At 40.9% G+C, this 11,460-nt stretch overlaps 1 protein-coding gene across 3 annotated transcripts in view; it reads left to right on the forward strand.

Annotated features, from left to right (window-relative positions):
- The window catches only part of Slc30a9 (solute carrier family 30 member 9), a 51,594-nt gene extending 41,592 nt beyond the window's left edge, over positions 1-10,002 (forward strand). For all 3 annotated transcript variants that reach the window (XM_034508555.2, XM_076938619.1, XM_076938618.1), the window contains 6 exons: positions 299-370; positions 767-874; positions 2,591-2,756; positions 4,349-4,478; positions 7,191-7,304; positions 9,082-10,002. In XM_034508555.2, coding sequence (XP_034364446.1) covers positions 299-370; positions 767-874; positions 2,591-2,756; positions 4,349-4,478; positions 7,191-7,304; positions 9,082-9,126 — 635 coding nt within the window. In that variant the 3' untranslated portion in view covers positions 9,127-10,002. The remainder of the gene's footprint in view (positions 1-298; positions 371-766; positions 875-2,590; positions 2,757-4,348; positions 4,479-7,190; positions 7,305-9,081) is intronic.
- Positions 10,003-11,460: the final 1,458 nt, after the last annotated feature.

The following is an 11,460-nucleotide window of genomic DNA, read 5'->3' on the forward strand; positions in this document are numbered from 1 at the left end:
GTTGATAGACCTCCAAGGGTTGGGAGGATCAAAGTGACTATGGTTAGTGGGTGCCTGGTCAGCAGTGGCTGCTCAGTTGATAAAGGCTACTGCTGGAGTGATTGTGTTAACCATTATAATTTTGAAATAGGAGATCCGTTTTGTTACAATGGCTGATTTGAGTCATGTAATATAAAGCCTTTCTTATTGCTAACTATGGTGCTAGTGTGGTGTGCTTATGTATTTATCTTTTGAAATGCCATCTTAAAGTTTGGAGACATGAAGTTCCTTCCTTGCTGATCGGATGCTTTTCTTTCAGCAACACTTCTTGTTGCCATAAATGAACTTCGAAGGAGCGCTCAGGCCAAGGGCACGTCATTTTACAAGTATGGTATGTAGTTAGACCCAGAGACTCACTTCCTCTTACCTGCTTAAAACATTTAGTGCTGTTGCTTTGTTACTAACAGATGGTATAAAACATGCCTCACTGTCTTCTCTATGTGGCTCTCATAAAACATATCAACTCTGTGAAAAAGAGACTTTTGAGCGTAGGAATGTTTTCTCTATGGACTTAGGTGAACTGTCATATTTCTGCATATGCCTGTATATTTTGGAAAGGCTAAATAAGTTATCAGCACTTAAGATTAAAAAGATAGGGTTTGAAAACTATGGTCTCTCATACATTCTCGTGTTAATTAGCAAATGGTTACTTATTGAAACGACTTTTAATGAGGCAAATTAAGATTTCAGAAGTTTTCTTTTCTTGTCTGTTGCCCCAATGATTAAGTCATGGAAAGTCGTGATCCGAGTACAAATGTTATTCTATTGGAGGACACTGCAGCTGTTTTGGGAGTGATTATAGCAGCTACCTGCATGGGCCTTACCTCCATAACAGGTAAACCTATCTCTAACTACACATGGCTTTCTTCTACTACCTGATTCTCTAATATATGAGAAGTTGGTCATATCATTGAAAAACTTTAAGCCAATATATTATTATCTATTAATTCCATGTAATTTTTTTTTATTTATTTGTATGGAACAAGCTATAATCATGTTTAGTGAAATAAATCTGGTTTAGGCAAATATCGCCTATTTTCTTTCATCCATAGAATCTAGGATTTTGTGTGTGTGTGTGTTGTTGTTGTTGTTGTTGTTGTTGAAAGTAGAAAAAACTGTTAGCTGAGAGGAAGAGCTATTGAAGAAGGAAGAGGGAAAAAAGAGGGTAGTGGAACTCATGTGACTTGAAAGCAAAAGGAAGGCTGTTCATCAGGAAGGAGGGACCAGCAGGCAGGCCACGCAGGTAACTAAGGAGTCCGGTAATGGCTGGGTGGGAAGATTTACTTCCTAATCTAACTTTACAATCTGAGGGTAACATATTTGGTCAGTAAAAGTATGCAGACTTTTGTGAATTTGGGTTCATATCTCCAGATGAGAAGTATTAAGAAGCATTAGTAGATTATTATAAGCCTTTGTAGTGGTGAGTCAGAGCTGTGGTCCTCTGAACTCTAAGTCCCTTGCCTGTGACAGTATGACTGATATTTACTAGTTAATGTCACAGGTCATTAAGCAAGTGTAGAAACTTTAAATAAATATGTATGTATTAAAGTTCTTGTTCACCTATCTTTCTGCTCCGGATATTAATGTTCATAGGCATTAATATTCTTTAGGTTATTTCCTGCTCATTTTGGTAGCTGGTTAAGTCAGTTGAGGACCAAAAGGTAAATTGGAACAGAAAGTTCATTTTGTTTTTTAAAATGAGAGCCACTTGAGTTCATTCAGCTTGTGATGTCAAATTCTCCTAGGGTCAACCTGTTCCCTGCCTTCTCGCTTAGTTAGAATCACTTTAGGTGAGCTGCGGCAGCATTCTCTGCTGTTGACTGTGACCTGAAGTAGTGTTCGGAAAGTATCAATTGATCTGGCTGACCTTTACCCTGCTATTGGTCATAAATTGTTAATGAGCAGTTCTCTCTCTCTTGAGAATGGGTTCCTGGCTCTCTAGACCAGGGTGGCCTTGAACTCAAAAGAGTTTTTGGTTTAGCCTCTGCCTCCCGAGTGCTGGGATCATAGGCTATGTTGCTGTTCCTGCTTTAAAAGTTAAATAGGGCTATTGAAATATCTCAGCAGCTAAGGACACTTAGGGCCAAGGCTGATGACCTGAGTTTGTTCTCTAAGACCTATGTAGTAGAAAAGAGAACCAAGTCCCCCTTCCCCCCACCCCCACTAGTCTCCTGAGCTCCATACACATACTGTGGTGTGCATACATGAGCATGCACACAAACACTAAAGTTTTGTTTGCTAAGAAAATTTTTTCTTGGGGCAGGATTTCACTGTGTAGCCCTGGCTAGCCTAGAGCTTCCATTGGAGGCTCAGCTGGCCTCAGGCTCACAGAGCTCTACCTACCTCTTCTAAATGCTGAGGTTAAAGGCATATACCACCATGCCTCAGCTAACTTTGTTTCAATCTGTAACTAGAATAGCAGAACTATTAGTAGTCATTAAAAGAAGTAAGTAAAGGAATCAGAAATGAATTTCCAATATCCTTGTTATTTGATCTCTAAGGCACACTGAAGTAATAGGAAATGTTTTGGTTTCTTCCGGGATTCTTCTAGGCAATCCATTGTATGACAGCCTGGGTTCCTTGGGTGTGGGCACCTTACTAGGTGTGGTCTCGGCATTCCTCATCTACACTAACACAGAAGCACTCCTAGGACGATCCATCCAACCAGAGCAAGTACAGCGGCTTACTGAACTCCTGGAGAGTGACCCATCAGTAAGGTCAGCCCTGACTATGATGTCCTTTGGGTGACACACACACACACACACACACACACACACACACACACACTTATAAGGGGTTCCCTACATACAAGTTTTCAATCTGCATACCCCATGGATAATGCTTTAATGAAAATAGATATGGTTGAGTACACTTCTCTTTTTAAAGCCTTCAAAACTGTGGGCCAAAACCAAGTCCTCCTTAAGTTGTTATCTTTGATATTTGGCTACAGTGATGAAAACTAATAAATATGATTATCGGTTCAAACTTTAAATAGACTATTTCTGTTGATGTAACAGGATACCAGAGAGCCAGGAATTTCTAAAGAAAAACCAAAGGTTTCTTTAGCTCACAGTTGTGGAAGCAGTCAGGTTCACAGTCCAGCAGAGCTGTGATCTGCACTCAGAAGGACATAAGGAACAGCCACATCAGAATAGTTAGCCACCCTAAGTAGTAAACAGGAAGACATCACAGCACAGAGTGAGGACAGAATGCAAGCAAATGAACTTGTCTTGTGACTTCACTGTCATTGAGTTGTTTATTCTCATGCATCTCGAAGAGTTGATAAAGCTTTGTGTGGATTAGGAGTCCTGGACTCAGTTAGTTGTTCAAGATCATTCAGGAATTAGAACCCATTATTCTGATAGCACAAAGAGTCTTTCTTAAGGTGGCATTCTAACACAACTACATTTTCAGGACCTGTCTTTATTTCTGATATAGTCTATAAGGAAAGTAAATTGGACTGAGTGCAGATAAAAGCTTTCTCAGTTATTCCCTGGGGAAGATCGGCTTCCTGGGAGTTAGGGTTGAGGAAAGCAAAGCAGATGTATCAGCTCTCCCTTCTGGGAGGCAGGAAGGTGCAGTCAACGCCTGGGCTTGAGTGGGTGGGGTGAAGTGGAGTGTGGCAGCCCTAGTCTGCCTTGCACTAGCTGAGAGATCCTGAGAAAATCACTTCCGTAAATGCTGTCCACCTTGTGTTTTGTTCTCATCGGAGCCGTTCATTAAGTGGCTGCCTTACAGTCTGCGCTGCACTGAGCGTGTGCTCGGTTACCGTTGCCCTCGTCAATCCTGTGGATCAGTTTCACTCACCCTTTTCTAACAGTAGCTGTGGGCTGTGCCAAGACCCTGCGTGCCAGCCAGCACAGCAGCCACTAGTGCACTTGTGCTGTAGCTTGTTTGCACTGCTGTGCATCAGCCCTGGTCTGAACCTCGTCATCACAGAGACGGAAGGGTGGTAGGAAGGAGTTATTTGCACACTCAAAAAAACTGGTATCAACAAAAAGTTTTGCTTTCATAAATGTTGAGAAATTTGCTGAGTGGGTAGATTATGGGAAGGTTTATAAGGTTAACTAGGGTAATATTTTAGAAAAGCACTTTAGAATTAGTAATACAGGTTTGATAATTCACATATATGTTATTATAAAAACAGTATTTACCATGCTTACACTTTCGAATGGCATTGCACACAGAAACCAGAACATATGATCTATCTTAGAAAGTGATGAGCTCAGCAGTAACTCCTTGGGGATTCTCTGCCGGGAAAGGATGGATGTGTTACACTTAGACTTACATGCATTGTTATTCATCACAGGGCAATCCATGATGTCAAAGCCACAGATCTGGGATTAGGCAAAGTCAGATTTAAGGCAGAAGTTGATTTTGATGGACGAGTTGTTACAAGATCATATTTGGAAAAGCAAGATTTTGACCAAATGATGCAAGTAAGTTTGGTTGGTGCATTCATCATTTTCTTCTGTAGCACACAACTTTAAAGTTTCCTTTTGTCTTTAAGGTCTTACAGTCACTTCAGCTGTGGACTTCTTAGTTCCCAAGTGTGATAGAGAACGTCATATTTATAGTAAGTGAGTCAGCGGAGACAGCCCAAAGAACAAACTTAGTCATTAAGTTCTTAGTACTTGTTACATGTTTTATATAATTTTCTCTCAGCAGCCTTGCATGGTGACGCAGTAACACTCTAAACTAACATCCAGGCAAACTTAGACAGCAGACTAATTAGCCTAAGACTTCAGAACCACATACATGAAGTCACATGATTCTGATCTTTGACTCCAGATCCATGCTTTCTTATTAAGAAAACAGCAGTACACCCACCCACTTCACTGTTTTATTTTCTATGGATTAAGTTACCAGAATCAAAATACAGTAAGTAGAAAATTCCAGAAAAAAGCATAAACTTTAAATTGCCTTTCTGAACAGTTGTTAGTTCCCAGGACATGAATTATCTCTTCCCGTAGCATATCCAGTCTGTGTGTGCTCTCCAACCTGAGCTGGTGGAGGGAAAGGACAGGAGTGTTCACAAAACTTCTATTACAGATATATTATTACAATTGTATTTTATTATTATTGTTAATCTTCTATGCCTAATTGATTCAATTTTATCATAAATACATTTTTTATTTGAAAAAATGATACTGGAGAGGTAGCTCAGCAGTTAATAGCTTTTTCAGAGGACCCAGGTTCAATTCCTAGCATCCACGTGGTAGCTCACAATGTCTGTAACTTCAGCTTCAGGAGATTGACATCTTCACAGACATGCTCGGAGACAGTGCACATAAAGTAACTTAAAAAAATAAGATATATATGTATTGTGTGGTTTTTAGCAACCTGTGGACCTTTTATCAAAGATAACAGGGAAATGCTACAATTTAAGAAACAATTTATAGAAGCCAGCAGTAACAGAACAAATGTTACTATTTGGTTTTGTCTGATCTTAGCATTTGCTACAAAGGTTGAGTATCCTTATAGAAAATACTAGGGACCGTATTTCTGATTTTCCAAATCCTTTTTTAAAAAAATATTTGCATGTATTGAGTATTCTTAATTCAAAAGTCAAAGGCTTGGTGCTTTGGCATCATTGTACTTTGTTCCTTTGTTTGAGCCATGGTCTGGCCTTAAACTCACTGTGTACCTCAGGATAACTGAACTTCTGAAGCTTCTGCTCCTTCACCCTAGTGCTAGGGTTGCATATGTGCCACCATGCCTGGGATATGTGCTGGGACTGAGGGCAGGGCTTCCTGCAGCCACACAGACCCCACCATGGAGCCCCATCCCTGCCCAGAGGCCTTTCTGTCACATGAGCGCTCACAGTGTTGTAGGCGTCAGACCATGTAGGGTTTCCAGCTTAGAAGCATCCATCATGTGTGTGCTTGTTTAAGGTCCTTACAAAAATGACAGAAACAGGCTCAGGGTTTGCTAAGTCTTATTTTCACCCCCAGAGTTAACTAATATGCTGAACTTGATACCAGTTACTTTCATTCTGAGTTTTGGACTACATGTTTTTAGTGTAATATATCACATTTTGAATGTTCCACAGTATCTGACATAAATGTATGTATAGTATATAAATATAAATGGTTTTATATTGTGTGATTCTATACAAATGCCTAACAGTATGTCTAAGATCCTTGCTGGTTTATATGCTTTAGGGTCATTAGATCATTTACTGTCACTGCTACTACAGCCTAGGAATGTGAAGTGACACAATTTGCATCTCCTGTTTCTAATGGAGATTGATACTGTTTTCCCTGTTAAAATGTGAAAGATAGTGCTCCAGGCTATGTGTGTTAGCACAGATCTCTCATCCTAGCACTGGGAGTTCTAGGCTCGGGGGAAGGATCGTGATTTTAAGGCATCCTCAGCTACATCCTATCTCAGAAGGAAAGAAGAAGAAGTGATACCTGGTGATGTTGTTACATGTGTCCTGGGTCATGTGTGAAAGTCTCCTTAGGGTGGGAAGGATGTGGTGTGGGCAGCTAGACTTAGGAAGGATGAAGAGTACCAGATGCACACTCTTTGGCTTCCGTAGATACTGACAAATTAACTTGCAAAGCTTGTCCATTTCTCCCACATTCAGGACAGTACTTTCCATTGCATCAAAGTCTCACCATGTAGGACTGCCTGGCCTGGAACTAGCTATGTAGACCAGGATGGCCTCTAACTTAGAGAGACCATATGGTATGCCCACTGCACCCAGAGATCTTAGTGCTCCATCCTCCTGTCTTTACCTCCAGAGCTGAGATCCCCTGGAACTATGTCCAGCTCTTCTATGCTATTTATCTTGTGCCAAAAAAAAAAAAAAGAAAGAAAGAAAGAAAGAAAGAAAGAAAGAAAGAAAGAAAGAAAAGAAATCTTTTAATGTGTTTTGAATTGTTTACTTCCTAGACTGAAGTAGAAGTTAGCTGTTTGTCTCATCATGGAAGAGCATTGTCCTAGCAATCCTTGTTGAAGGTCTGCCTTACCGTTAGTTTGCAACGCTCACTCTGCGTAGCATTCTTCCCAAGTTGTTTAGAAATGGGTGGTTCAGTGCCTTGGCCTAAAGTTTTTATTTTTCATTAGACTTAATGGTACTACAAATTATGCATATACCACCATAACTTTAAAATTCTGTTTTTCTGCTTTTGTTTTCTTTATAGGAAATTCAAGAAGTGAAAACTCCTGAACAATTAGAAGCCTTTATGCTTAAACATGGAGAAAATATTATTGATACTCTAGGAGCTGAAGTAGACAGGCTTGAGAAAGAGCTGAAGGTAAGATCTATCTCTTTGTCAAGAAATCGTTTTCTGCTAATTGTTTTTGGAGTCCTGATTCCATGTAAACACCATGCTAAGTCTGTCAGATGTACACATGTGTACTCTGTTTTACTCCATAACAATGTCACAGGCACGGATATGATGAATTAATAAAGTGAACTCAGCCAGTAAAGTAGAGAATAATGGTTTGAACCTCTTGTATTTTTGTCACTGTTGATCCTATTGGCCTCTAAGAAAGTAAAAAATATTTTGTCTTTAAATAGAAAATATTTTAATGCAGGGTGGTGGTAGTAGTGCACGTCTTTAATCCTAGCCCTTGGGAGGCAGAGACGAGTGGATTTCTATGAATTCGAGGCCAGCCTGGTCTACAGAGTGATTTCCAGGACAGCCAGGGCTACACAGAGAAACCCTGTCTCTCACCCCCTGAACCCCCCAAAAAAAGCCTCAAAAAAACATGAGATTTCGTGAAAGAATTAGGAAAGCTAGACTACAGTGCTGGGCACGCCCTTACAGTGTCTGTGCTCTCTGTGCAGTTGGAGGGAGTGCTGCCTTATTAGCTCTGTTACTAGTAATATAGTAAAAGAAAAAATTATTTCCACTTTATATGTATGGGTGTTTTGCCTATATGTGTGTAGGTTTGTGGTCCACATATGGACAGTATCAGAAGAGGCCATCGGCTCCTCTGGTACTTGGTACAGGCAGCTGTGAGCTACTGTGTGGCTTCTTGGAGCTGAACCTGGGCCCTGTAAGAACAACAGCTCTTTACTACTGAGCCATCTCCAGTCACTTAGCTTAAAGATAGCTGGATCCCCTGTATGTCTCTGTGTCCGGTCTGTGATGCTTTTGATAGTTTTGATTAAAGAATATGAAATGAGTTTTATTCGACTGTCTCTTCTGGCTAACCTGAGTTTAAAAAAAAAAAACAGAAACTTAAGTTTGTTTGATGTTTGTTTTTTAAATATCACTTCATTGTAAAGAACATTCAAATAGTTGATCATATGGCGTGGGCCTTTAATTCCAGCAGAGACAGGTAGATCCCAGCCTAGTCTACATAGTGATTTCTGGGACAGCCAGGGTTATATAGAGAGACCCTGTCTCCAACAAACAAAAACCCAATGACAACAAAAGTCACACTGTTAAGTTTAATGTAAGCCACTCAACAAGCCCTTGTCCAGGCCGAGTCTAGGAATCTCAGTGGACATTGTTGTGATTACAGTTGGTATTCAGTTCCAAAGCTGTGGTGCTTCACTGTCAGTTACATTATATCATATCAGTTACAGGTACCTATAACTATCAGTTATAAGTGTATGTATGTGTGTGTGTCAGGGCGGGGGAGGGGGATGAGGACAGACTTATTTTAAAAACTTAATCTCCACTTTTTAGCACAGACTTGCCTTCGATCATATGGATTACCAAACTATATCAAGCAGTGCTAGGAACATGTTCATTCAGATTGGTATTGTTTTGCAGTGATTTTCTTTTCACTATGAAAGGGACATTACGATTTTTAGTGCTTCTATGCTTGACATACACGAGAACCGTAAAGCATCTTTGTATTAATACATGAACAGATTCAGGGAGCAGGGCTGCTTCCTGTATTGTTTATAATATATTCACATTGATCTTTTTTTTCTTATGCATAGACTCTACTTGCTAGGATAACAGATGTTTTTAGTTGCTCTAGTCCAGTGATCAGAAAGAATTGGGGGTGGCGGGGTAGGAGGGGGAAGGTTTTGTTTAGCTATGAATAATGTGGAAATATTTTCCTTTCCAGAAACGAAATCCTGAAGTTCGACATGTAGATCTTGAGATCCTGTAGATAGGATGAATGAGTCACTTGGGACGTGGAGATGTCTTCCTCCCCACTGAAGGGGTCAGTGCCATCCAGAAGCCGAGCCTTTGCAGATGGATGGGATGTGTCTCTCATGTGCTGAGCAATGGGACGGGCAGGCCGCAGGACTCAGACTTCTCTTCTAATCATGTCTTTGTGCTTCTGAAGGGACACTGCTGCTTAGGTCACCCACAGTCTCATTTCAGCCAGTCCGTGTTGAACCATGAAATCATGTTTTCTTTCTTAACATGGCACGACATGTCCCTGTGGACTTGTATCTTAGGTTACAGCTGAAAAGTTTGGTCCACCAAAGTTCTAATCTTGAGTATTCTGGCTAAACCTTGTTGTGTGATTTGTAAACAGTCACTGTGTTTTGAGGGCTGTCTTTCCTGCCCAGTTGGGAAAGTATTTCTGTGTCCTTTGTGGCTCTGACGGAACACTGAGAGGTGCACTCTTCTGATGTCATTGTCCAGAAGCAGATGTTCATTCCAGAAGCAGCACACTTACTGAGTGGAGAGAAGACATCTCCACATCTTTCAGATCATAGTTGTTGCCACTTTGTAAAATTTCTTCTCTCTCTTTTATCTTTTTCCTTATTTAGTTTAATTTTTGTAATGTTAAAAACATAATCCTAGATGTATGACTTTTTTTTAAAACTGGCTTCAGTGCCATAGTGTTTATTTACTGGGAAATAATGCATTTGTAAATGTTTTACCATTCTGTAGTATGGACTAGAAATATTTATAATTTTACAGGCAGGATAACATTTTGTTTTTAATTTATTTAAGAGAAGGCACTACTTGTGTAAATGTGAACCATGGGATACCTTTTACTTTGAGAGAGAAGTAAATCTCTTACACTGAAGCGTGTGTTGTGGTTTTGTGTGTTCTCAGAGCCAACAGTGTGTCTGATGTCTTGCAGTTCAAGTGGGCACTTAGCATAGTATATTGGCTCTAACACATTATGAAAGCAAAGAGCTAGCTGGTGACTGAGATGTCGAGAGAAAGGACATTCAGTTTAGTAACTACAGACTCAGTGAAAAGCTGCAGCTGTCTGCCCAGACAGCTTATGAGCTGTGTGGGAGTGGTGGCTGCCCTGCTGGGGAGAGTGCCAGACACACGGCCTCACACCCTGTGAGCTCAGGGTCTCCAGACTTTCTGAGCTGGAAGTTCATGTATTATAGAAAACTGGAATGTGGAAACAAAAAATAAATCTCTGATTAAAGGATTTGTTACAGTAGTTTTCAATACAGAAATGATACTTGGTGGGAAATCCTGAGAATTTGTGGTGTGCTTTGTGCACTGTAGGGAGCATGCTTGTTATCCTGTGTTCATGTTTGAGAAGGTCTTTCTGTGGGGCTCAGGCTGGCCTGAAACTCACTACAGAGAGCCTCAGCTCTCTGAAGATAGGACATTGGGGCAGCGGGGTAGCTCACTGAGTTCTGGCACCAAGCCTTCCAATCTGAAACTGCTCTCTAGAACCCACATGGATACAGAAAGCTGACTATGCCACTTGTGTGGTGTGGTAAGTTCCTGTCCCCCAAGTATATGTAAAAAATTAACTTTCTTTAAGAAATAAAATGGTTGCCAGGCAGTGGTGGCATACACCTTTAATCCCAGCACTTGGAAGGCAGAGGCAGGCAGATTTCTGAGTTCGAGGCCAGCCTGGTCTACAGAGTGAGTTCCAGGACAGCCAGGGCAAAACAGAGAAACACTGTCTGGAAAAACAAAACAAAAAGAACTACAATGGTTGAGCTGTGACAGGGCTCAGTAGTAAAGTACTTGCCTGGCGTGGGCAAGCCTGGGCGTGATCCACAGCAGGAACAGTTCCCAGCATGCATAAGTGATACCCAGAACTTCCCTCTCTGTTCTCATGGGCTCAGATCCCTCACTTCTTAAAACTACCGACCTGTTGTGACTTACCTCTTGGTTCCCGGTTCCTCCCAGCCTTAGTCATCATTCCCTGCCATTGGCATATGGGAAAGAGCTAGTTGTATCCAGTGAACTTAGTAAAACTCTTTTGAATTTTTCATATAATTGAATAGCAATAATTAAATCCTTAAAACAGATATCCAGAAGTTACTCCAAATAGCATACATATTTTTTTAGGACCTAAAGAAGTGCTTGCGAGTGAAGCACAAAAGGCTTGAACGGAATTCTAAAGAGCTTGTGTAAGGCTGGGTGCCCTTCCACAGGTCTGCAATTCCAGTCCTCTTGTGAAGTGGGAGGCAGACCCAGGAGAGGCCTAGAAGCTCAAAGGCAGGCTGGCTTGATGTGCACAGAGGTCAGAGGTGATCAACAAAGTGACTGTCTCAAGCAAGGT

The sequence above is a fragment of the Arvicanthis niloticus genome, chromosome 7, assembly GCF_011762505.2.
Source record: "Arvicanthis niloticus isolate mArvNil1 chromosome 7, mArvNil1.pat.X, whole genome shotgun sequence".
Lineage (NCBI taxonomy): Eukaryota > Metazoa > Chordata > Mammalia > Rodentia > Muridae > Arvicanthis > Arvicanthis niloticus.